This window comes from Bombus vosnesenskii, unplaced genomic scaffold (assembly GCF_011952255.1).
Source record: "Bombus vosnesenskii isolate JDL3184/JDL3185 unplaced genomic scaffold, Bvos_JDL3184-5_v1.1 scf7180000013267, whole genome shotgun sequence".
NCBI classification, from domain to species: domain Eukaryota; kingdom Metazoa; phylum Arthropoda; class Insecta; order Hymenoptera; family Apidae; genus Bombus; species Bombus vosnesenskii.
In genome coordinates, this window is record NW_022882927.1 from 5,808,168 (window position 1) to 5,833,249 (window position 25,082).

Sequence of the window (25,082 nt, forward strand, 5' to 3'; positions counted from 1 at the left end):
TTGTCAAGATACTGAGACGAATTATAAACTTACAATTATGTATAATAACAGTGGCATAAATGTATCATAATGGTGCGTTTAGCATAGTTTACACCAAGCCAATGCTCGTGAATGAACCCTCGCTGTTTTCCCCACTTTAATAAAATATAAAATAAAAACCATTCGGTTATGCCTTTATGACGAAAGAAACTGTCATTTAAAGTGAACAGAACGGAAAGTGAAGCTGTCATTCGAACGTAACCAAACATGTGCAAGAATGCGCCATGAAATCATACGCTTATTCATTCGGTGAACACATGCTCGCTTACGCTTTTATTCTTTAATTTTAGTAGAGTGGGGAGAGAACAAGCATTCGTTCGTTTAGTGAGGCTTGATCTAAACTATGACACGATCGTGGTCTAAAGTAGTCTAAACCACCTAAACCACAGTCTAAACGTATCATAACTCTTTGTGGCTGGATAAGCACCAGCAAAACAGTGACATGAACGTACATAAAATATTCATTTTAAATAGTTCTTTGAATCAATTGAAGTGAACTACAAGCAACAAAAGTTTAAATAGAAATACATTTATATTTAATAATACGTTCTCGTACGGACATTTCCTACATATTCTGCGATATAAAGTGAATATAGATCAATGTTGGAAGCTTTTATTTTAATTGTCATTGTTATTACTCTCCAATTTTCTATCATTTTATGAATAACTTTTATTTTTCGACTAATGAAATCCTTCTCGTTTGAACAATATACGTCAATACCATAATTAACTTATAGATTATTATTTATTTATTATTAACTCAACTTAGGATTTCCATTTCGTCAAAGATCTTCTCCGGTATATTCTATTACGTTATTTAAAAAAAAAATGTGGTAAAATATGAGAACAGGATTCTTTTAAATGACAGAAAACAGTGCTGCCATCAGTATCGAGGATTCCAACTATTTGATGCGTTAAGACGTCTATGCTCATACATGCACCAACACATTAAACAATAGCTTAGTCGTTGCATTACAGAATATTAAATTAGTTGTGTGTAGTATGAAAGTACAACTGCCACATTGCCTTATAAAACATGGGAGATAAAGGTAAAAAATTTTTACTTTGATACATAAGCATTTCTCCTTTGTACAGTCATTTTTATCACTATTAAGGTTCATCCTTTTATATTCTTTACAGTACGAATGTATACCATTGAAACTTGGCGAGAGTTAATTAATTAATCTTTTAAATAACCGAAATATCATTATGCTCATTACAGATTGAAATTTTCGTAGAATATCTTATGTTTCGATAGTTTGTTCAAAGCCGGCCAGTGGTTGGCGTATTAGGTTATGATACGTTCCTAATTGGGTCATTTGAAAGCGCGCCACTTCGAAAGTATGGTGTATCTAATATCGAAAGGACTTTATACTGTTAATGCATTCGAAACATTTCGATTTGTCTTTCTTTTTTTAGGCTTTCCCACTTTTATTTTCTATACTTGTCAAGGTTAATTCCTTTTATTATGTAACCTTATATAATTTACTACACCTTGGCCAACAGCTGATATCTAATCAACATTCGAGTTTTATCACTCCATAAATTGAAAAATTGATCTAACTGTTATAACGCGATAAATATTGTACATTATCGAATAAAAAGTAAATGTTCGTCACATCCACACTTCACGATAGTGTAGATAGAGATGATGTCACCTGAGTATAACAGTATATGTAGATATGAATTAAATAATACTTATATTCATGTATTTCTAATACGATTTTTGTGGCTAATAAATAGCATATTATATTTTGTCTTGATATTGTGTACTATTGATAATATTAATTCGTTGAAATCAATGTATGTACATATTAAGGTTACTCATAACCTTATATTTTTTATACCTCGGAATTGTACGTCGCTAATATAAAATTTCATTTGTTACTTGTATTTCATATTTTATATACATAGTTTCACATAATATTTGATTTGTTGTATGTCTGTTTCTTTGAAATGTTTTAAATTCTATATCGGAAATTAATAATAATACATACATACATATATGCATCAGTATTAAATGATAAAGCTCAAACGAAAATTTACATCATGTAAACCATTATAAGGTGTCCAGCTGTTCACTCCAATACATTTTTTTAATTTTTTATTTTAGAAATTAATGAAGTTAGGCAAATGCAATTAAATGTTTTATTATTGAAGGTAGAAAAGTTATTGATTTCAGTTACTAATAATATTGTGATAACATTACAAGACAATAATGTTAAAACAAAATTCACATGGGGCCAAATTTTGTTCTTTTAAGTTTTAATATATAAAATGCAGATTTATCTTAGTATTTTATAATGTATAATTTATTGAAAAATTTGTATTAAAGATTTATAATTTGCTATACAAAACTGTATATACAAATAGCTATAAGAAAATTTAAAATATGTTATTTTGTTCGAAAATTTCGACTAACATATTTCCCCTATTTATGTTTACGTAATTACCTACCTAATTGTCTAATTATATTATCATATTGTCTTATTAACAACAAACATGTTTTCATTCCAATAAATTTCTCGATCTCCGGCAGATCAATAATAAATAAGAGACCGGCTTTTATATACAAATATACGTAAAGGATTTCATTTCAATATAATAGATCCTAATAATAGACTGTATATTATAAATAAATATAATTTTCTTAAATTGATACCGTATTATGTGTATTAATATTAGTATATAACGCCTAATATATTAACATTACGTTAATATTTGTTTACTACAAAATAAATATGTTCACATTTCATTGTATTAAAATAAAAAGAGATCTCACGCACAGAATCGTTTCACAATCGTTTTTCGGAAAAATAAACGATAACGAATTGAATTTACATAATTTACACAAGATATATAACAAATGCGTACATGTTATTCTTATTAAAACTTATTGTTTATTAAAACTTATGTTTAGAGCATCATGTGCACTTCAGTGGAGGAAGTAGCCTCGGGAAAGATAACAATATTATGGTACAACCGCAACGACATGGACAGATAGATGCTCATCTCGGATTTCTACAACTTTATCACAGGTTACATTTTCTTTTTATATACATGTATCCAAATTATATAATAAAAACTTAAATAACTAAATTCTATTTTGAAATTTTTTCAAAATTATAATTTATTCTGTAATTACTTGTTCTAGATATCACGTAGAATTCTTGATACCTTGGAACTTGTGTACACATAAGGAACGGAAGAGTTCCGTACCGGCAATAGTTACCGGAACTCACAATCCTAATTGCCATATTGTAGACTTGATAAGTGAAAAGGAAAGCCTAAAGTAAATCATTATATAAGCATATTTAAGATTTTATGCTTTTGTAAACAAACTACCATTATTTCTTTTTATAACAAAGTCTCTAATTTTAATTATAATATGCTCTTTTTCTGCGACAGATTAAAAATAGAATTGCTAGCATATAAAGAAAAGATCTTAAAGGAAGAGGTGCAAATATTGTGCTGTAAGAGTGGAAGTCCACTGAAGATTCAACTGAACAGTCGTGTATTGGGACAAGACAAGGGCAGACCATTGTTAAGGAACGGGATACGCAGTGTCGGCGTGGAGCAATCGAACGAAGATGAGGTCTCCGAGTAGATCTCGTTGATAATGATATTATTGTTCGAATATCTAAGAGTCGAGTGTTTTTTTCACAGGTGCTGGGTACGAAATTGAGGGCATCTTTAAGCATGCAAAGCAAACAGAGTCTCTGAAGAAATTCCGAGCTCGATGCATACCAAGAAGCGCACGTATCCAGTCGAGGACGTATAATGTAACAGAGGATAAAACTTGATGCACGAGAACGTTCCTTATTTCGAAATTTAATCATGCAAAACGCAGGATTGCGTTGCAGCGAAATTCGTCGTTGCGGTCAATTATCAATGATCACTGTTTTAATCGTAAAAGAATCACATGTGCACGTCACGTTCAATCTCAAGCATAGCGCAAGCAATGTTTTATCTATCGAGATTAATTTAACTACACAGCCTGTTCCAAGCTGCACGATATAACTTTCGAAATATGCGATGTTCAGTAAAAAAAGAAAGAGCTTTTCTTTGAATTTATTGCATCTGGTCTGATTGTACAGGCCTATATCACAACCGCAAGAGTTCTTTCCCCTTCTGCATCGAGTATTATTATTGCGATAATCTCGATGCAAGAAATGAAGTGTTCCTTTAATCGGCCTTTTTTTTGAAGGATCACATCGATATACATGTATGTGTAATTACGAATTACCGCTAAGTACCGCATTTGCCTACTGTTCCTTCTTAAACGAAAACGTATCACGCAATGCCTATATATATATAAATCTATTACATCTTTTAATATCTATCGTCGATCTATCCGCAATAACAAAATTGTATTTTATTATCGTTTTACATTGAGCGTAGATTTTAAACGATAAGGATATATCACTAATCAAAAGCAAGTTTCGCAATGAATGATGATGCTGTTTTCTAATATCTTGCTAAGCTGACACGAATTATTAAAATGAACAATTCCAACGAACATTTTTTTTTTTATTAACGATCATTCCATATTAAACCTTGTTTGTACCTTACACTCGACGATCAAAGTTATAGTTTATTCAAAATTAATTTGCTGTTCAAGATCAAGAAGAAATTTCTATCATTTAGGAACAACTCTTATAGTATATTAATTTCAGTAATCCACTGATTTTGAGGAAACTATAATTTCTTCACGTCTGTGGTATTCCTATATGCATTGTACTAATCGTATTAAAATCCAATACTTTTTACGTTCAGAAACGAGATTACTTAAGACATTCCCTACCATATGTGACATGTAATATTTCATTACTTTTAATATTTATTGTCGCAATTCCTCTCAATATTATTTTTTACAACAGCAGCGAATATGTTAAAAAATTCTAATTATCGTTAGCATCGGAAGTTTGACTGTTTCATGGGAATACCAGTTGGTCCGTCAACAAATTCGCAAATGTTGAAACCAAGTCTAGCCAAAGGATGACAGTTACTTCTAGGATTACCCCACTTGCCTCTAAAAGTCATCCAACTGGGTAAGATGTTGTTGTCCTCTTTTAGAAGCAATTCCATCTTCTTCCATGTGGGCCAAGCGGTACCAAAACCACTCTCATCGTAGAGGCGAGGTAATCTGACAAATTTATGCTTCCCTGGCGCCGTCCAAAGTCCATGAGATCCTCTCGCGCTAAATAATATCGGATGGGAGCCACCAGCAGTGAAAACTCTTTCGGGAAATATAGGTTTTTGAAAGATGCCTTTTCGTGTTTCTTGGCTTTCGTAAACGAAGGTTCCACTTCGTAAATCGTATCGGTAAAACGCGCCTGCGTCATGGGCGGACACGTACATGGCTGAAGGATAATTCGCATCCTGAATTAAAAAAAAGTAAATGGTTTTATATAGGAAGATAAAAATATTGTATTGTATAAATATAATTAAACATAATCTCTAAAACATTCCGATCTATACTGAGATTTCATATGATCTTCTTCAATACGCACGAAAAATTTGATTAAAAAGGAAACAATAATTCAAAATGCGAAAAATATACGTATTTATCAATTTTTAGACTCATGTCATTTAAAAAAACATTTGAAAATGCTTTTCAGAACAAAATAAGAGTATTTGTTTTCATCGAATGAGCATGAGTTCACCTACCTTAAAATAAAGACTCATGTGTTCCCAATCGCCCACGTGGTTGCCATATTCCTTGAGTATTCCAAGGCATATCCCACCCACCGTGGGTATCGGCCAGCTACCAAAAAATCCAAGATCCAGAACGCAGACTGCCTTTCCCTCACTGAACGGATAGAACATCCAATAGGTCACGTGAAAGTGCAGCTTCCGGAACTTGTTTCCTTTTTTCTTCTTTTTTTCAAAATCGCCATGTTTCTACAAACAATTCCATAAATATTTATTGGATCAACTAATCGACAGAATAATTTCCAAGAATCTCCTACACACTACCCTCAGAATATTTTCAAACGTCTCAATCTTTATTTTAAGAGCTACCATCTAGATTAAAGAACAGAAACTTTCTTTTTTTATGTCGTTCTTTTAACATCTCTACTTTTCTCTCTGTTATAGCTATTGCTGTGTAAGAATTCCTGTTCAGTATATGTACCTCTAAACTCTGTTTCCCATCGCCCTTCCAAATCTTTCCTGGAAGATCGTTAGTGAGGATCATGGACGAGCCGAAATCGTCTATCTGCACGTTCCTCGATGCTATCAACGTCTCGTCCCCTTTTCTTCGCGACTTTCTTTCGTCTCTGACGGTCTTTAAGCTTATCACGTCCGCAGAAACGTCTGGTACAATGCAGTTCTTGATCACAGCGTAAACCGGTACTGTGCCCCCTGGTTTTCGGCCGTATAGGAACGACGATCGATTCCTCAACAGTACTTCTACCGACATAAAATTATTCCATAAAATAAATTTTCTATGCATTTTATAAAAATTCATTAAAATCGATTGTATCAGGTTTGGATCTCTTCGAATGTAATTTTAAGATTTTTTTGTCATTTGTCATTTACCTACGTCGACTCTAGTGCGAAGATAATCATCGTCGGATTGCATGTTATCCAAGAATTCAGGTACCCCAAGGGGTAAAAATAGTTCGCCAGGTGCAAGCCATACTAGAGGCGCCCAGTCTCGTACTAGTTCTTTTACTGCAATTTAATTTAATGAAAATAACATGAAATTATGATGAAAATAAGTTGTAACATAAATTTATCTATTTTCTATATGCGTATATGTAATATATGCATTACATATATTGTATAAAAACAAGATGAATTTATATTACAGCCCAATATTTTATAAAACTAAATAAATAAAAAGTTAGGAATTATTTTGATGATTATACTTAGATAATTCTTTTTTCACTATCTTTTTTATGTTGCAAACAAAAGTAATATTAATTTCCACAAATATAACATAAATTTATTGTACTATACTAAAATATCAGTGGCAGAACTATGATTAAAATTACAAAGATTGAAACTATATTATTACATACAGCTTGCGATATTCTAAACCTATAATAACAATAATTCTACCGTGGAGACAAAATTATGAATTAAACACTATAAACGATGCCAAATAATACCTACAGGAAGTTGAACACGTATATAGGTGCGTGCTTATATAAAGTTGAAAGTAAAAGATAATGTATCGTCCCTATAAAACGATTTAAACGTACAATATAGTGGAAAATAAACGCGAAGGTACGGACATAATATTGTACCCGTATGTCAATGACGATTATTGATGCTAATGACGTTACCGATGATAACATAATATGTTTATTAGAAAGCCAGTTTGTTCGAGCTGCTAGCTTCAGTATGTGCCACATATATTTAGGTAGAAAAAAGGAAAAGCCTAGGGGGATTCTGCTTTCATTTCATTTTGAGTGAGAAGAACTGTGAATGTATGCATCTTCGTTCCACACATTCTCACATTTCAACCTTGATCAAACAGTTATGTACCATCGTTTAAAGCGGCGTATCGTATGGGTCGTTAAAGATCTCGAAACCTCCTTACAAGCTCGATCCAAGTTGTAATAATTCGCAGATCTTTATGAAAAATATTGTAAATTTTCTTTCGCAAAATCTCGCTACAAAGTAGCAAACCTTTATGAAAAATTTCATAAATTATTTTCTCATAACCTTGTTACAAGTACGATAGAAATCGTAATAATTCATTCGTATAATATAAATCGTTATGAAAAATTTCATCAATTTTTCCTTTCCATTTCATTTTCTTCTCTGATTAAACGTAAAATTTCATTCTGATGGAATCTTCAAATATTCGAATTCTACTGAAAAAAAAGAACTATTTTTTAAGATTGAAGAACAATGAGTAGCGCAAAGGGATTTTCATTTCATCATTACAGATAGGAAAAGCTTTCACCCTTGGCATCCACGTGTCGATTCATATCCTGACATCGAAATCATAATTATTATGTAGGACCGATACATGGTGTTGCCATATTTGGTGTTACGGCATGTTTCCCATTATACTTCCGCAATTAAAGAACAGGCGCCGTGAACGGGAACAAGTTTCTGTTTGTTTTTACTTTAATGCGGCGCTTACGTTGTCACTGGGATAATTATCCCGTTGTTTAGATTTGCCCAAGATAATTTAATTGCTATTTGTTTCGAATGACAATCGTTTCTTAGATTTTTTCACCATGATAAATATGTTGGACCTTTCTTATAACTAAACTGGAACCATAGCTTTAAAACTGTAAAGGATTGACAAAAATTTCATCAACAAAATTACGTTTTCTTTTTTATCATTATATCGACCAGCGGATTTAATAGGTATTTGAATGGTAATCGTCAATTTATGAGTTTTCATCACAACATATACATATGGTACTGTAGACAGTATCTAGCCAACAAATTAGCTCATAGAATTGTATTCTGATTGCTAGTATAACAAAATAAAAAAGAATTATTATGATGCTCCTAGAGATTCTTAAGGTTTATAGGAAAAATTAAATAGTTTCGAATAGTACATCATTTAATATATGTATGTATGTACTCATGTGATTATTTCGAAACTGAAGTTTCAAAAATTTCAGGATCACCTCGGTTTACTAATACCACATAATAAACTACTCGAAGCCATTTAATTTTGTCTAATGAAATTTTCGTTTATCTTCTACTGTTTTAGAACTATGGCTTCGTCCTGTTGCGGAAGATCCTGTAGAATCTTGTTACGGTACTCCGGAGCAATTAACCATGATATACGCTAACAATTCATGTTTCTTGTTAATATCCATGTCCATACTAATATAGTACAAAGAAAGTAGAATCATTTTAGACAAGATCTTCCCGTTACATTCTACACACTCACGATCCTTAGGTAACACAAGATCGCCATAGATTACAAATATCTTTGAATCCTTAACATAGATTTACATGTCACGAGGAAGAGAGCCAATTTCACCATGGAAACGGACTTTCCTACAAAAAGAGGAGTAATACGGGGGCGCTAGGTAGCCAAGATGGAATTCGTTTAATTATTTTCTACGCATGCGTGTAATACAGGCGAAATCGAAGATTAATGGAAACTCGTTTTGGTCTGCTTGACAATCGTCAAACCGGTCCAGAGAAATGGGACAATCGATTTTCAACCTTGATCAGCGATTCAAAGCCATAAGTTTTATCCCCAGAAAATAGATCGATCGATCTCACAGGAGTACGATCATTGTAACATATATTAACAACACGTTCATGCTAAATACACATGTGATAATACGCGTGATCGTTTCGACGAGACAATTTCACCGTTAATCCAACAGTCGCAGCTTTGACTGGTTACCATGTAGACTGTGTCCCGATTCACCACGCTTTGGTGCTACTTTTACGAGCTTGCCGTCGCCTTTATAGAAAACATTTCTTCGATGGTAATTCGTGTAGTGACCGAGCATGAACTTCTTTGCATATGCCCGTTATAATTACATAATTGTAATCATATCGAAATAAATAACTTTACGAAATAAATAAGTTTCCAAACGGTGACTATCGTGATTCGAATAAGCAAATTAGTGTTTAAATTAATCCATTTTATGCACTTAAGTTATTGTATTACGGCCTTGTTACAATTTATCCTCATTACATTTCTTTGAGTCAAAATTGTAAAAAATGGAGAAGGTGAAGGACGAATAAAATGTATTCATGTTTTGCGTTTGCTAACTTCAATTTCTTTACTTATTGTTAGTCTTCTTTTGCTTGATTCTTCAGAATTACAAGTACAATATACCAATATGAATTTAAACAATTTAATTGGATCATATCAGAAACCTATACCGATTATCTATTCTGCGATCTCTTTAATTTTGTCAAAATCCAATCACCATAAACTTACGGCGTTTCACATGAATAATAAATACGTTATTTTAACTCCACCAACTCCACGTAAATATGTTTCTATTACATTTTACGAATCTTTCAGATATTTAATAAAGTTTAGACAAATTTAGAAGAGCTGATCTGTCTATCGTGAATCAAATGCAGAAAATAATTGACAATGACAATCGTTTAAACTTGAAGTTCTTACCTCGTTCTTCGTCGGTGGTTTCCGAAGTCACGATCATGTGAATGATACACAGAATCAACAGCAGACACTGCATCGTATTCGACTTGTTCACACATTTTGATAATCGAGTGCCGGAAAAGCCGCGAAACTCGAAACTTTTTAAGTGTTGCTCATCCTCGATGCGCTGTTTCCCGCCACCTTTATATCCCCACGTGCTACCGTTGCTGTGGATCTACCAGATATACCGTGTCACAGAAGAATTCTGAGGTTAACGATCGTCCTGCTACCAGCTACAGTGTTTCTCAGGTAACTGACCGGTTCTCTACGTTCCCCGTGCCGCTCACTGGACAAACATTATCGTCGCTCATGGCCATTGTGCACGCAGTTACGAGGATGCGGGGGGAGACCGTAAACGTAACGAGTTAACCCTTCTATCGAATTGAAAGTTTAAAATTACGGTCTCGCGCTTTTCATTTTAACTACACTGACCTACGCGCATGTGTGTATTACGTATGTGAATACGGAGAAATTATATATATACAAAGAGAGTGCTTTTTATATAATAGATAACTTGATTTTTCTTGATCGCCAATTTTACTTATAGCGTCGCTATTACTTTTAGTTCAACGATAATGCAGTTCGAATGTTAATGATTCATTATCAATAAAATACGAATTTTTATGCATTTATAGGAAATTTGAAAGTACAAAGTTACCAATAACAGTAACATTCTGTTATCAATAACAGAATGCATATAATATGAAATAATATAAGTAATATAGTACTTTTTATAATATTTGGTAAGTAAAACAACCTTCGACACAGGTTCTATTTTTTAAATTGTATTCTCAAAAATATAAATTTACACAGAAATCCGTAGTCCAACTATAAAGCATTCAACGTTATAATAATAAAGTTATATGAAAAACATGCCATATTATTGTAATATTTTATATTAAATAACATTATTAGTCTGATTAATTTTTTTATGAATCTTAATTGTATAAATGTGTATAAATTTCTTATTATATAACTTTTCATAAATAATACTAATATCTTGTTAATTAGTTAATCGTTATATGATCATGCGATATTTTATTACGCAAGCAAATAATACATGTATATATGTGCGTATCTGTCTGTCAAAGATTACTTACATTTTCAATGTATGAGAATTTACTGATAAAAGAAAGATTCGTTAGTAAAAATAGTTCATACTATAGACTTTATAAAAACCATTGACATGAAATAAAAATAAAAAGAATAGAAAGTGGTCATAAATTACGACTGCGGTTGCGAAAGGGATACAAATCGGGCGAACAGGAAACCGCGGAAGCCATTTACGATTAGTGAAAAGAAAAGCGCTCTGCATGTAGCATAATCATAAGAATTACATTTGTAAATGCTATATTTCCGACGTTGTCGTTCATGTGTACAATACTTTTAATGTTTTCGTATATAATTTCGTATTTTCGCTAACTTTTTACATTTTACCCTTTTTTTGTCGAAGTAATGAAAGGTTTTATAAATATTTCAAATGATGCAAAATTACTGTAATAGTTTGTCAAAGTTCGTGATATTATTTTCATTTCTATGAAATGTACATTGCCAAGGATGATTATTATACATACAAAAATGACAAAACTGTCAATGTCTACATATTAATGCAAATGACAAGGTAGATGAGAATTAATGTTTTATAATACTTGCTTATTTATTTAAGAACTATATTTACTTTATTCATTCTTCACACAGAAACATATTCTACATTTTATATTTACATTATTCGTAACAAGCTTTATAAACACTTATTCGTAAATTATACATAAGGTAATCACAATTTATATGTTTGAATATCACACTTTTCAAAGCTTTTTTGTTACTTAATTCTATAACTCTATAAAAACAGCTGATTAGATAAACAAAATTTCAACAATGTGAATGAAAAATTACGCGTGAAAGTTATTAATTTACGAAATATATGTAGTGATAATTTAGGAGCCTTTTATCACAAAGTGCTTATTGCTATCGCTTTAATCAAAAGTATTACATTGTAATGTCAAATACATGCAGTGTTATAAGAATAAAACAATAATTATATATTTATCGTTTACATAACCTTTTAAGAAAATTCACAATATGGCAGGAGAATCCACTTTTTATACGTATGTCATTAATTTTCATATTTAGAATTTATAACAGAGAAACATAAGAGGAACTGAAATTTGATTTACTAATTACTTTTATCAAATGGAATATTAAAAATAATAATTTTAATCAATTAAATAATGTATAACATTGCTTATGACAGTGTATAATAAACTGTATAATGGAGTGAATAATAAACTGTAAAATGGAGCTTGGAGAATATTTATAGCTGCACTATACATAATATTAAGAATAGGGGTGTGTGGATACTTGAGTCTAAGTTCAGGTCAAGCACTGGTCAAATTAATTCGTATGGGATTGGGGTTCTTGGAGTTTATTATATTTAGATACTCGGACATACTTATGTGGTTACGAACTTTCGGAATCCCAATCCTACATCAAGGATCCAATCCAAATGTACTTTTGAATATTTGAACACCCCTAATTACGAGTATCACACACAGCACCTATTAACACTTTTACTGCCAGCCGGTCGATATGTTACCCCTTGGTGCTTATGCGAGAACCGTCACTGACTGGTATGTCGGCCATGCTTGTTTACGTTTAGACTCTCTCCTCCGAGTGCGATATTTTTCACATATATCAGGTATTTGAAGCTAGCAGTATGAGGGTTAATAAGTCTGAAGTTATAATTAATTAATATATCACCATTTAAAGTACCATTTGCTATATGCAAACAAAGTTTCAGAATTTGATATAATTCTTCTTCATTATAATTCTTTATATAATGAAAACAATGATAACAAAAACATATATTTTCATAGGATCATGAATTTTGCATTTTAAGAATAATGAGTTATACAGTTTGTGTAAAAATTTCCTTACATTTCTATATAATATTATACATGATTTTATAAAACAGTGCTCCTATGTAAATTGCTTAGAAAGAGGAAGATGCATTTTATAAAATGCTCGTATTTAAAGCAAATTTTAAACTCAAAGGTAGATCATAAATATTTCATTTTTTCATTAATCACTTCAGTTTCAAAATGCACTGTTTTAAACAATTGTAAATGATACTTCCATATATTTGTATATTTATTCTATATTGTGAAAATATACATATATAATTAAATTTGTCCAGCTGAATAAATCACAGCATAAGGCACAGCTGTATATGTACTATATCAAAAAGATAAGACATGCAACTGTACTATCGTATCTTTATCATAAATACAAGGAAGCAGCAAAACTTTGATCTCATATGTAACATCTTTTGTTTTGTCTTTCTAAATTTGGATAATTACTTTATTCTCCAAGTAGAACAGTTTATCTTAGTAGATAATTGTATAGTTATTTGTAAAAAATTTAATTGCAATGTGAATTTGATGTTTAACAAACATATTTTTCAGTTTCAATAGAGTACAAAAAATATTGTACTGATCGAAACATGTTTCTTATTAAATCTGGCAGTCTTATGTAAATGGAGATCTGCAGAGTGGGCACAACGCTCGATGCTGTAAGATCAAGTGTGATTTAAATTCATTAATTTAAATTTTGATGAAATTAAAAAGATCTGCGATCATGAAGTTTGTGCGTAATACTGTATTGTTAATGTTACTTACCCCTTGAGCTTGATGTCTCCATTCATCAATGCAGTTCTTATGAAATTGATGTTTGCAAGGTAGGATGTATGTAGCTTTATTTATCAATGGTAATAGACATATTGAACATTCTTCAGAATCAAATAATCTATTGGGCCGTCTATTATCATTGAGAAAAAAGTTATTTGTTATTTAATTATGTAACACTTATTTACGTAGTTATACTTCTACTATACACTTATATTTAGATCATGTTTAAAAAAACTTACTCTGAATGATAATCGTACGCATGTTCATAGTATTGCTGCGCAGTTCTTGGTTTATTAGTTCCAAACATAAAATAGAGAACCGTAGCTACGGTAACTCCGATGAGTATAGTTACGAAACCTGCATGCGGCATCTTTCTGGTATTGACAGTTCAACTAACAACAATCAACAAATTCGACGAACTAACTTTGGATATCCCATTCGCTCAAACTTATGAAACTAATGTTGATCTACAGCTTTCAGCAAGAATACGTAAAAAGTACGACGAAACCCGTGAAATCCCCGCGGCATAAACAATGAAAAGATCGAAACGTTGCCTACTTCGACGGTATCGATTCTTCGTTTGGACGTCTGGACAGAACAAAACACTATTATAACTTTACATCGCGGTCATATAAACAGACCTCGGCACTCGCTAGAGAAAACCATCCCAAAATTGAATCGTGAAAAATAAACATGGAAGATAACAAAGTTCTCGTTCTTGCGAGACAGATAGAGATGAGTAAAGAGTCTCTGTCTCTATTTGAAACATTTACACCATATCACACATGCGCAGAACGCGAACTTCCTTGTCTTCCATCTTAACTTTGATGACTCAATTTTCGAACGGTTTCTTCTATGCTTTCAGTTAGAGTGATAAGCCTGCTTATATGATCGTGATCGTGGTTTGTACATAAGAGCAAACAGGCTGGCTAACAGAAGTTTTGCCAACTTACATATCAAACATAATCGTTAAAAAAAATATATATTGTAAATCTCAACTTTGATTAAAATTACTACTAATATATGCCTGATATGAAAATAAGTGTATTGAAATTATGACAGTGTGTGATATTAAATTATTAATAACGATGCAATTACATTTATCTTATGAGTTGTTATTTAGTGTCTTTTACTGAAGGCGACTGGGGACATTTGACATATATATGCCAAATTTTTAATAGTATCGTCATATAATATAGTAAGTATTCATAAGTTTAGTAAGTATAATATAGTAAGTTATCATTTACTTTCATTTTATTTTTGTAATGGATAGATTTTCATTTTTCAACAGTTATAAAATGATACATTTATTGCTATTTACATTAATATTCCTAAAAATGACTAAAAGAAATGGCGATACAATATTAGGTCCTTTTCACTTTGAAAGATACTCGTAAAAAGAGTCGTCAATATAATTTGTGTTAATGCTTTGCATTCAAATTTAAAAATTTCTCTCAACAATTGTTAAATTAAAACAATACATTGCCTCATTTGAATAAATTTATGAAGAGTGAAATCTTTTCACCTGCATGTTTTAAACTACATGCATTGATTAGTCGTAAATAAGACTAATGGCATTAATAAAATTTAAACCTTCATAACACAACAGATCTAAACGAGTAATATCACTCCTTGAGAATGATGCGTTCGCCAAAGTAACCCTCCCAAGTTATTTCTTTGATTATGAGAAATTACATCTTTATCGTCCTCTTATTAATGGCATATTTCAAATCTGGTAATCTAAAGTTGCTGTAGAATGAGGGGATGATAATGTAACAGGTGTCATAGAAGAAACTGTACGATTGATAGATTGTAGTGGTGGTGCTTGCTGTTTTATTAACATGTGCCGCAGACATTGTGCTTCCTCTCGAAGCGTTATCACTTGTGCCCTCAAAATTGCATTTTCATGCTCCAAAATAGTTGCGCGTAATGCAATCTACAATAACATTTTAACAATTTGATACATTATAAATATTTTCTTGTTCTTGTAGCAATATAACTCAACTTTTACTCACGTTATCTTCTCGTATTTTTCGGGCGTCACGAGATTTTTTCGCAGCTTGATTATTACGTTTACGTCTTTCGTAATATTTCTCGTCCTTCTGATCATCTGGAATGGGTTTCTTTTCGCTTCTGGGCCGTCTGTGTACGCTTGCAATGTTATTCGCCCCCAAAAAGTGACGATTTATCATAGTACCTGTTTTACCGACAGATTAAATGTTTCATTAATCATTGCACTTCATACTTGCATATTTACGAAACACTATAAATGTAAAATTATCCATCAATGTTTAATCAATAATACTTAGCGAAAAATACAAAAGTTTTGCCCCGGGTGAGGATCGAACTCACGACCTTAAGATTATGAGACTTACGCGCTGCCTACTGCGCTACCGAGGCACTTAGTAACACAATTGAATAATAATAAATAATAACTCTCAATTTGTACAAGCATTTTTCTTACTAAGTAATTGAGACAAATATTCACTTACTTGTATTGCTATTTGAAAATGCTGGGGGCACACTTATGGTTTGTATTAAAGGTTGCATAGTAGTTACGAAGGGTGGTTGAAGCAAAGATCCTGGAAGTGAAAACGTTGTTGACAACGGTGAAGGTGTTCGGCCGATTACAGTATCCGGTGTATTCGAACTTTCTAAAATGTCGATATTTCTAAAGTTGTAGTCTTTGGAATTGTATGGTTCGTATCTGCACAGATCTACAAAATTAATATAATTTTATTATAATTTCCTATATTATATTTTTAATGATAAGGAGAAGATATTGCAAACTAGCTTCTAGTTTTATTTTGAGAAATGTATCTAGCAATCAAATTTCGCAGTACTTATTTATGAATCTCAATTTATCTAATTTAATTATTTTGGAAGATATTGCTGGTATAGTAATAAAATAATTAATGTGTATAAAATTTGTTATATAGTGACAAGAATATATACGGTTTTTAAAAAACGAAGTAACAACCGCCCCTGTGGCCTAATGGATAAGGCATCGGTCTCCTAAACCGGGGATTGTGGGTTCGAGTCCCACCAGGGGTAATGAAAACAATTCATTTTTTGTTTCCAATTCTATAGATTATTTCTTTTTGTCCTTATTTAGTACTGCATTTAAAAAAGCAACACAGCTATGTAATTCAATGAAATTAGTAAAAATTCAACGTCACTCTAAAGGGGATGAATTAAAAATAAAGAAATTGTGTCTTATTTCATTTTAAAAATACAACTTTAACAACATACAGTAAACTTACGTGTATGATTGATTTTAACGTATTGTATGTTTTCACAAAATCCTTGTCGATTCACTGTGAATACTATATTATAATTAACCTTCCTAAATATTTCTGCCCAGACTGATTTTACCTTTTTCACTTACCCCTCTAATTATTCCTACGATATTAATAACATAATAACAAGGGTATTCTATCATTTTAAATGTGAAAGAAGTAAAAGAAGTAAAAATTGCAAAAAAAACCTCTACCGTGACAATGTGTCAAATAGCACATTGCCGTGACCAGGATTCGAACCTGGGTTACTACGGCCACAACGTAGGGTCCTAACCACTAGACGATCACGGCTACTTGAGGTGTTGTAAACCGTTTGGAAATCGCCTAAATTCAAACATCATGCTGATCAACATATTCATCTATCCATGAACTGGTTCACTTGTTCTTTAACTAAACAAAATGCCAAATTACAAAACTGAAAAAGACGTAATAAACACAAAATGAAATTATATATGTCAATTTAAACAATAAATAAATGTAATAATGTACAAATACAAATAAATATATTAGTAACAGAGATACAGTACAGTTCATTGTTACTATGCTCTTATTGTATAAAAAATAAAAAATTTAAGTGCTTATAAATAGAAATTAAACGCTTTTATCAAAAAAAAAAATTGTATTTTATGATTATGAAGAAAATTGAAATGAATTTTATGATTATGAAGATTTCTGATTAATCAATAAAGAATCCAAAATCCATAAAAGTACCTGAAGTCGGCGCGAACAGGCTATAGCTTCTCAAGAAATGTAACGCAGAAACCGCGCCTGACACTGCGCTTCCGCTACAAATTGTCCTTGCATGCGCGTGAGAGCTCATTCCTCTAAAACAGATAGAAACTATAAACACCAATGAAACCACGTGCAGCACTTTCAAAGACGGTCAAATTATTTTCATTCCAAATGAATCAAATAAATCACCGATATTTCTATTTGATAAAAATTCTTCGAAGCATTCTATCAACTTTTATGAAATCATTCCTAATCTTGAATTAATTGAAACTTACAATTTATCGCGTTCATCAGACGTTCTTCACTTATCATCCACAAATGTTAAATTTACAACCTCTTCTTGATCTCTTCAATCTGTATAATTTTGATTAATTGTAAAATAAAACTCAGTTTCTTTTCTTTTGATGTTGCCACGTTTCACAAAATTAGTTGTTCCCGTATTCACTGACCATAAATTCAATAATAATTTAGAAATATTGAGAAATATTAGTTAGATGTTTAGAGACGCCATTAAGTGATTAAAAGGAATTTCGACTTCTTCGCGACGTAACTTCTTTCTCGTCATAACTTTCCGTCAGGTCTGTTGATGTTCCTTATCACGTGCTTCGTTACCGCATACCTTCTCACAGAAAGGATCCGCAATTCGTCGCCATCAGGGATGGTTCCGCCTCTCTGTACATGCGCAACGTAGAAGCTAGCTACTGTTCCGCCCCTGAATCGTTAGGGGTGAGTACCTGGCTGGTATTTTAAGTGGTCAAGCAAGGCAAAAACGTAACCCTGGGCGGCCAATCCCCGGGTATGGGGCCCGCAAGCGATAATCGCTCAACCTTACGCACGTATCACGACCCTAATCTCTAGATCTATTGTTATAATAGGTCGCTGGGCTCTTCGTATCTTGCATGATTGAATGATGGAGATTAGCATCGGCATCGCGTTGAAAGTTGTTACTGACGGACGTTACTGTTTATGAAACACGCATTTACGCTCTTTTTCTTTTGGCCATATCGTTGCTTCACTTCTGCGTGCCTCGAATTAATGTTGGAACCACAATTTTTTCTGTAAATATAATGTCACTAATAATTATTGCATAGCTTCTGCTATAAACCACTGCAAAATGAAATAAACTTAAATTTTCAATTTTTAAACATTATTAAATACCTTAGATTTTACTAGTATTATCTGTAGGAAATACACTTTTAAAAATCTATATTTCGTATATGCAGTTAAAACTGCTCTTTCTGACGCTACTTTAAAACCGACAATCCTATTCAGTCTGTTTGCTGGAAAGGAATTACCTTGCTACCTACAAGAAATACAAAAGTCTCGTTATGTCGATAAGGACTCGGGAGCACCTTTGTTATTCTTTGCCTGTTATTTTTTATCTCTATATATAGGATATTTCAACGTAGTAAATCTCCTTCAAGTGTCGAAAAACCATAAACATGGAGACAGAAATATAAATATAAACATAGACAGAGACACTAATTATGTTTATACTAGACAATATGTTTATACAATATATTTAATGATATAATATATTACCTTTATATTATATTAATAGAGTTCCTCGTATTATTCCTAATTCGTATTTTATTCACTGTTTGGCCGATCTATTTGGCAGAGGCTCTCATATTTTCAGAAAGCTTAAGTGTCACTTTTGGCAAATTATTTTATGGCATTTATCTTCATCTGTCTATGCTTACATACATATGTACATATAGACATACAAGAACATTGGCAGGCTATGTTAATCTAGCAGACAAGAACCACCTACCTACGCGTTTCTAATGTCTCTGGGACAATCGGCAGCTGACACTTTCATGTTACCTACGAATGTTTAATGCGTTGGTAATTATTATGAAGTAAATTACACGACCGTGTAGGCAATATCGAATGGGGGAACTGCAACATTGATGAGGCTGACTCGTGCCTTAAAATTGTTTCTATTCGACCTCATCAATGTTGCAATCCACGCCGTCCGTACGACATGGATGGCAATTAATGGTCAAAAGATCGATTGCTTTTCGCGGGAGTTAGCCGTACTGCAATAGAACAACCAGGTCCTTTGACCTTCGCGTGTCTGTAGCTGTGTATTGCGAAGCATAATCGGCACAGAATGATCAGAAAATATGAATAATATTAGTAATTCGATCAGTAAATACTTTCCAATTGTTCAATTAACTGCCGTGCGCTGTATAACACTGAACACGCTTTTCAATTTGCAACGCGAGAATTTTAAGAAATATTAATATAAAAATATCTAAAAGTTTAAAAATATAGATGTAGTCAAATGATCGAAAATTTTACATCAATGTTTACGTATAGCTTTTCTCAACGCTTAAAAGAAGTAATTGTTCTGTTTGAAAACGATATTTGTATATGCGTAAAGAAAATAATTTCAAGAATTATTCAACTAGTGCTTCAAATAGTGCTTAATTTCTTCCTGCTAAATTAAATAATATTCTTAAGCAGTTAAAAAATTCTGCTTTCAACGAATTCGCTATATTTGTGATATCCTTAACTTTGTCTATGTTCGCAGCATTAAATCTTCTTCCTTTCTTTAACACAAGTTGTGCACTAATAGCGGTAAATGTAATTGCACGAAAGAAAATTGGAGGTGCGACGGTGATTTACGGAATAGCGTGTCGTTTTCGTACGCGAAAAAAGGGGATGAGCAGCATGGATTATATTGCCTGTTCAAATTTAACTCGGGGACGGGGGCGCACCGCGGGTTAAATAACGCCATTTGTTATCGTAATATCTAATTTAGCGTTGAAGGGTGATGCGCCAACAGCCATGTGGTCGTGATCTCACGAGGCCACGGTACAGGTGTCTTAGGAACAACAGTTTAGCTTCCATAAGTTCGCCAGGTGTACCTGTAAGAAACAAAATGATTCATTCCCAGACCCGCTTTTAAACATGAACTATACTCCCTGGCATTTTTTACAATACTTATTCTACATTTACATATTTTTTAAGTTAAGAAAAGATATCCTTATCATTGGGATCTTCTTCAATAAACGTAGATGTCATTTTAAAGTATACCTTCTATCATCCAAATGAATATATTTTTTAGATTGTTGAAGAAATTGGATTGAGGTTTACTTAAGTATCAAAAACTACTGCCAATAAATATTTTAGACATACTACTCCTACTAATTTTTACAATATGTATATTTTACCAATATATACCTCCATGATAATTTTTTCATTCTTGTTAAGAGATCACATAAGGAATCTTAAAAAGAATACTCCTATTAGTATTAAAATAAATGTAATTTTGAATTTTGCTTAAGATGCTTAAGATTACTTGAGATTACTTAAGATTACTTAAAATATTTAGAAGAAGTACTGATTGTTAATTGATAAAAAATTAGTCTCCTTGGAAATTTTCAATTTCCTTTTCAAAATTCAATTTTTTACTTCTACATATGCAAAGAAAATGGACAACTTAGTAATATAATGGTATAATATACATATAATGGTAATCATTCCTTTATAATGATACCAATGAAAGCCAAACCTGCCAATCGATCTGATCAAGTCTGACGTTTTCACAGAGAAGCAAAAATAATCAACGAGACCTGTCCTTACATTACGAACCGCGTTCTCGTCGCTCTGTCGGCCGCTCGTTATCATTATGCGGCTGAATTCGCGATAGCGAACGCCCCCGCGGCTCTTGCTCGCTTGGTCTCTGCTCGTGCGAACCCAAACACCTGCCCGCGACCAACGAGTAACGTGACATCACGTCATGTGACCTCCTAAGCCCCGGATGCGCCCCGAAACCCCTTAGATCCCAATGACACCGCGCGACCTCCGACTAATCTGCGTAATCGCAGTCCTGGAAAACGACGGATTACACACTCCGACCATATCTTCGTGCCGCCATCGCACTTTCCTCATCGTACCCTCTGTCCTTTTTAATCCTATTTTTAAAGTAACCAGAGTTCCCCTTTGGTTCCTTTAAATATATTTGTTTTATGAGCGGAAGCAATTATTTTAAAGATTGGCCTATTGTGGTATCAAAATTTCTGCTTAATTCTTTTAGGTATACTTTTGTTATATCTAATGATTAGTCTGGTTTGTCATGGTTTTAAACTTAAGATATTACAAATATATGGTATAGTAGTTATTAATATTATAAACAGTTACCGATTCATTGTAGATATTGTTGCAGGTATTTTGACCTATTTACTTGTTTCCTTTAGTGATCATGTTTGGTAACAATCTTAATTCTGTTAATCTGTTTTGAAAAATATAATTGTAGTGTCACTTTATAGAATAAACCTCTCTTAAATGAAATTACTTACTTTAAAAATGAAATAATACAATACCTAAGTATTTTACATAATCAACATTTTTACGTTCACATTTTATCTAATCTATCAGTTGGAACTCAATTATGCCAATATAAGACAAAATCTAGCAGATCCTAAGTCTCCAAGTTCTTCAGAGCTTAAGGCATGAACGATTCATTTGAAGAAGCTTCAACAAGTATTTTTCATCGTTCCACGAGTAAAATGTTTGTTCTCCTTGTTCGTAAGTGATGAATACGAAGGAAGATCACGCATGATTCCATGTATCGTACACCTAGAAGCGACATCATGGCGAAAGGGTCGCGTGTCTAGCCATTAATTTCATCCACCGTTTACCATCTTCGCGTAGGAAGCACGGATTGCTCTTTCACCCTTGCACGAAGTCACGTATTCGTGACGCCCATTGTTTCACAACCGAAGCAAAGTTATCTCATCAAGTCGTCACGAGGACGCCCCTCCTCTTTGGCAAAAGACGTGATTAAACTTTTCTTACTTCGCTCGGTTTGCCTATTTACCACTGACTTCCGACTACGTTCTGCGTTCCTTCTACGTGTTTCGTGTCAGGTGTGTACTGATTAGCAGATTTCCGTTTTTGTTACTTCGTTTACGCTTCCCTTATGCGGGAAGTATCGCCTGCGATGAAAGATTAACGTACCAGCTTTTGCTTTTCTTCCTTTGGGTTACCTGACTTTTTTCAAGCAACCTGCATCGTTTCATTTTTAGTCCCATGAAGTAACTTTTGAATTCGCGTGATTTCTAGATTTATATTTGAGCCGTTCACAACTCAACATATGCAATTTTTTAATTAAAATTGAATTGAATGAAAATTCTCAAGTTTGGTGCCATAGCATTGATGCTTATTATATATATATAATTTCATCAATTTTCTCTATTTTTGTTTTATGGAATGAACTCATTTGGCAAATAAGTGGTTTATCTGATCCTTGGAGAATTCAGAATGAATATGTGTTAACAAATTAATGTGCTCACTCCACACGTTTCTAAAAATCGCAATATTTTGAAAAGTAAATTTTAATAAATAATTTAATAAAGCACATCATGTAGAAATAATGGACACAAGATAAAAGTTATACAATTTTATATAAAAATTCTATATACTGAATGGTTCTTCTCTAGTCTGCCATTGTCCGATTCTTACAGTTTTTCAGATTCTTTTGTTCGTAGATTCTTTGCCCTAGTTCTTTCATTGAATGAGTTAACGTAAATGCTTCTTGTTCCATTAAGAAATACTAGAAAATATAATAAGAGATACCGTAATTCTTCCATAACCAGAACTTAATCATTTAGACTTAGGGTTTGGTCCCGTGAGGTATGGAAGGAGTATACAGCCCTTCGTTTCCCAGGCTGTTGGCAAATTGTGGCTTACCGCGCTGGCACGGTTCTTATCCGCACTCGTCCAGGTAATTCTTAGCCAGTAAGCTCGTCGTTATCAGATACGAAACAACCATCAATAGTTTTGCGAAATTCTAAAAGAAACAACGGAAAAATTCAGATGTAATCGTACTCTGACTACGATTCTTGGTACATTTCTTTTTAAGCGTTCTTTCTTAAATGTTTATTTATAGATTCTATTTATAGAAATTCTGTTCATAGAGATTCTATTTAATAATTCTGTAATGATTTTCTCTTGGAATAAAATTATTTTTACATAAAGAAAGATATTATTAAGATTGAATACTTAACGAAAATTGTTTTTCTAAATTCTTAATCAATGAAAAGTTTGCTACCGTATAACTATTCCTATTCTTTTACAATACAAATACAAGATAAATGTGAAAAGGTAGATTTAAATATGAAAGAGGAAAACTACGCTGTAGAAAGTCAACTTGCATAACGAAAATGGAAGAGAGCAATATATAATTTCATTATACATTACATTATTGAAATAAAAGCATGTTGTTTCCGTGTACGAACCGACATTGCTTCTTATTAATATTTTACTCATACGGTTCTCCCTCCAGCGATCAAATGCTCCTCCTATTTTTTCCTCTTCAGACCAACACACCGCCCACTTACCATATAGCATGTTCATGTACTGTTATTTCAATTGCAAATCGATACTGACGCATGGAAAACACAGTTACAGAGGTAACTCCAGGCAAGATGGATTTCATATGTCTTGGAAAATGGAATGATCTGGCCTTTTATTTAATTATATTGCTGGACTTTATGCTTTACAATACTAATATATGTTGGAAACTATCGTTATTATTATTTAAATATTAACAAATCCTATGGTATACTGTTCTTTCACACGATGGTCTACAATGGTTAAAAATATGGTAATTACGTAGTAAATATAAATGGTGAATGCTAGAAATAAAATTCTTATTGGAAAAATAGTGTTATTTTTTACATTATTATCATAAATAAATATTCTGAGTTCTATTGAAATTCTACCGAAATTTGTTTATTAAAAGAAATATCTGAACATTCGTAATTTATTCTAAATGTATTGTTACCGTATACGGCATCCTTCAAGATAATTCACTTCGATGACATCTCGATAAACGATAATCTTCAAATTCACACGCTCGATACAAATACGTGTTGCTTTTTCTAAATTTTACATGCTTTCTTACTGGATCATTTACTTTGAATATGGAGAATTCAAGATCAGGAACATTATCAGACGCAGAGGCAAACAGAATGTTAAATGAAATCCTTGATGAAGACAGGGAAGAGAATTTAGACGATGACGACGAAGATGACGATGAAGGCGATGAATCAGAGTGTACAGCAGCTTGCGCAGGAGATCCTGCTGTTAAAAAGGTCTAATATATACTACATAATAAGAAAATGATCTTTTAAAAAATTCAATAAAATGTTTCCTTTTTTAAGTCCATCATCTTCTTGAAATCAACTTTGGTAATTA

The 25,082-nt window shown here is 32.5% G+C and overlaps 4 protein-coding genes and 3 non-coding genes across 12 annotated transcripts; 2 read left to right on the forward strand and 5 right to left on the reverse strand.

The window, feature by feature from the left end:
* Positions 1 to 866: 866 nt before the first annotated feature.
* On the forward strand, positions 867 to 4,558 carry LOC117230595 (UPF0687 protein C20orf27 homolog). 2 transcript variants are annotated; one of them, XM_033488190.1, is made up of 5 exons: positions 867 to 1,088; positions 2,960 to 3,077; positions 3,194 to 3,331; positions 3,448 to 3,634; positions 3,706 to 4,558. In XM_033488190.1, the coding sequence occupies exons 1-5, from the start codon at positions 1,076 to 1,078 to the stop codon at positions 3,760 to 3,762; spliced, it is 513 nt and encodes a 170-aa protein (XP_033344081.1). In that variant the 5' UTR covers positions 867 to 1,075; the 3' UTR covers positions 3,763 to 4,558. The 2 variants fall into 2 exon arrangements, with proteins under 2 accessions (XP_033344081.1, XP_033344082.1); XM_033488191.1 differs by lacking the exon at positions 867 to 1,088 and adding an exon at positions 1,877 to 1,895.
* On the reverse strand, positions 4,110 to 10,676 carry LOC117230594. 3 transcript variants are annotated; one of them, XM_033488186.1, is made up of 6 exons: positions 10,118 to 10,676; positions 6,583 to 6,717; positions 6,176 to 6,453; positions 6,019 to 6,066; positions 5,710 to 5,943; positions 4,110 to 5,421 (listed from the first exon to the last, which is right to left on the reverse strand). In XM_033488186.1, exons 1-6 carry the CDS (start codon positions 10,188 to 10,190, stop codon positions 4,951 to 4,953), a joined length of 1,239 nt encoding a protein of 412 aa, XP_033344077.1. In that variant the 5' UTR covers positions 10,191 to 10,676; the 3' UTR covers positions 4,110 to 4,950. The 3 variants fall into 3 exon arrangements, with proteins under 3 accessions (XP_033344077.1, XP_033344079.1, XP_033344078.1); XM_033488188.1 differs by lacking the exon at positions 10,118 to 10,676 and adding an exon at positions 7,537 to 7,605; XM_033488187.1 differs by lacking the exon at positions 6,019 to 6,066 and having other exon boundaries at positions 10,118 to 10,673.
* A 1,138-nt stretch (positions 10,677 to 11,814) lies between these two features.
* On the reverse strand, positions 11,815 to 14,504 carry LOC117230662 (RING finger protein 141-like). Its single transcript, XM_033488316.1, has 3 exons — positions 14,079 to 14,504; positions 13,831 to 13,969; positions 11,815 to 13,722 (listed from the first exon to the last, which is right to left on the reverse strand). Exons 1-3 carry the CDS (start codon positions 14,207 to 14,209, stop codon positions 13,681 to 13,683), a joined length of 312 nt encoding a protein of 103 aa, XP_033344207.1. The 5' UTR covers positions 14,210 to 14,504; the 3' UTR covers positions 11,815 to 13,680.
* Positions 14,505 to 15,130: 626 nt separating this feature from the next.
* On the reverse strand, positions 15,131 to 18,925 carry LOC117230735 (cell death specification protein 2). 3 transcript variants are annotated; one of them, XM_033488454.1, is made up of 5 exons: positions 18,146 to 18,925; positions 17,850 to 17,962; positions 16,332 to 16,556; positions 15,855 to 16,036; positions 15,131 to 15,775 (listed from the first exon to the last, which is right to left on the reverse strand). In XM_033488454.1, exons 2-5 carry the CDS (start codon positions 17,956 to 17,958, stop codon positions 15,566 to 15,568), a joined length of 726 nt encoding a protein of 241 aa, XP_033344345.1. In that variant the 5' UTR covers positions 17,959 to 17,962; positions 18,146 to 18,925; the 3' UTR covers positions 15,131 to 15,565. The 3 variants fall into 3 exon arrangements, with proteins under 3 accessions (XP_033344345.1, XP_033344347.1, XP_033344346.1); XM_033488456.1 differs by lacking the exon at positions 18,146 to 18,925 and adding an exon at positions 17,333 to 17,553; XM_033488455.1 differs by lacking the exon at positions 18,146 to 18,925 and adding an exon at positions 17,327 to 17,553.
* Positions 16,167 to 16,239, reverse strand: Trnam-cau. The gene has a single exon. It is a non-coding gene; the product is annotated as a tRNA-Met (tRNA).
* On the forward strand, positions 16,821 to 16,893 carry Trnar-ccu. Its single transcript has one exon. It is a non-coding gene; the product is annotated as a tRNA-Arg (tRNA).
* Positions 17,358 to 17,429, reverse strand: Trnah-gug. Its single transcript has one exon. It is a non-coding gene; the product is annotated as a tRNA-His (tRNA).
* Positions 18,926 to 25,082: the final 6,157 nt, after the last annotated feature.

Bases quoted from the DNA above. Each gene is read 5' to 3' on its own strand.
- LOC117230595 (XM_033488190.1), top strand. The intron at 3,078-3,193 runs GTTACATTTTCT...TACTTGTTCTAG, and splicing joins TTTCTACAACTTTATCACAG to ATATCACGTAGAATTCTTGA. The intron at 3,635-3,705 runs GTCTCCGAGTAG...TTTTTTTCACAG, and splicing joins AGCAATCGAACGAAGATGAG to GTGCTGGGTACGAAATTGAG.
- LOC117230594 (XM_033488186.1), bottom strand. From the start codon at position 10,190: ATGCAGTGTCTGCTGTTGATTCTGTGTATCATTCACATGATCGTGACT. The intron at 6,718-10,117 runs GTAAGAACTTCA...ATTAAATTGCAG, and splicing joins AACCACCGACGAAGAACGAG to TAAAAGAACTAGTACGAGAC. The intron at 5,422-5,709 runs GTAGGTGAACTC...TTTTTAATTCAG, and splicing joins ACATGAGTCTTTATTTTAAG to GATGCGAATTATCCTTCAGC.
- LOC117230662 (XM_033488316.1), bottom strand. From the start codon at position 14,209: ATGCCGCATGCAGGTTTCGTAACTATACTCATCGGAGTTACCGTAGCT. The intron at 13,970-14,078 runs GTAAGTTTTTTT...CAATGATAATAG, and splicing joins GCGTACGATTATCATTCAGA to ACGGCCCAATAGATTATTTG. The intron at 13,723-13,830 runs GTAAGTAACATT...TTGATCTTACAG, and splicing joins GGAGACATCAAGCTCAAGGG to CATCGAGCGTTGTGCCCACT.
- LOC117230735 (XM_033488454.1), bottom strand. From the start codon at position 17,958: ATGAGCTCTCACGCGCATGCAAGGACAATTTGTAGCGGAAGCGCAGTG. The intron at 16,557-17,849 runs GTACTTTTATGG...TTAATTTTGTAG, and splicing joins CCTGTTCGCGCCGACTTCAG to ATCTGTGCAGATACGAACCA. The intron at 15,776-15,854 runs GTGAGTAAAAGT...ATGTTATTGTAG, and splicing joins GAAAAATACGAGAAGATAAC to ATTGCATTACGCGCAACTAT.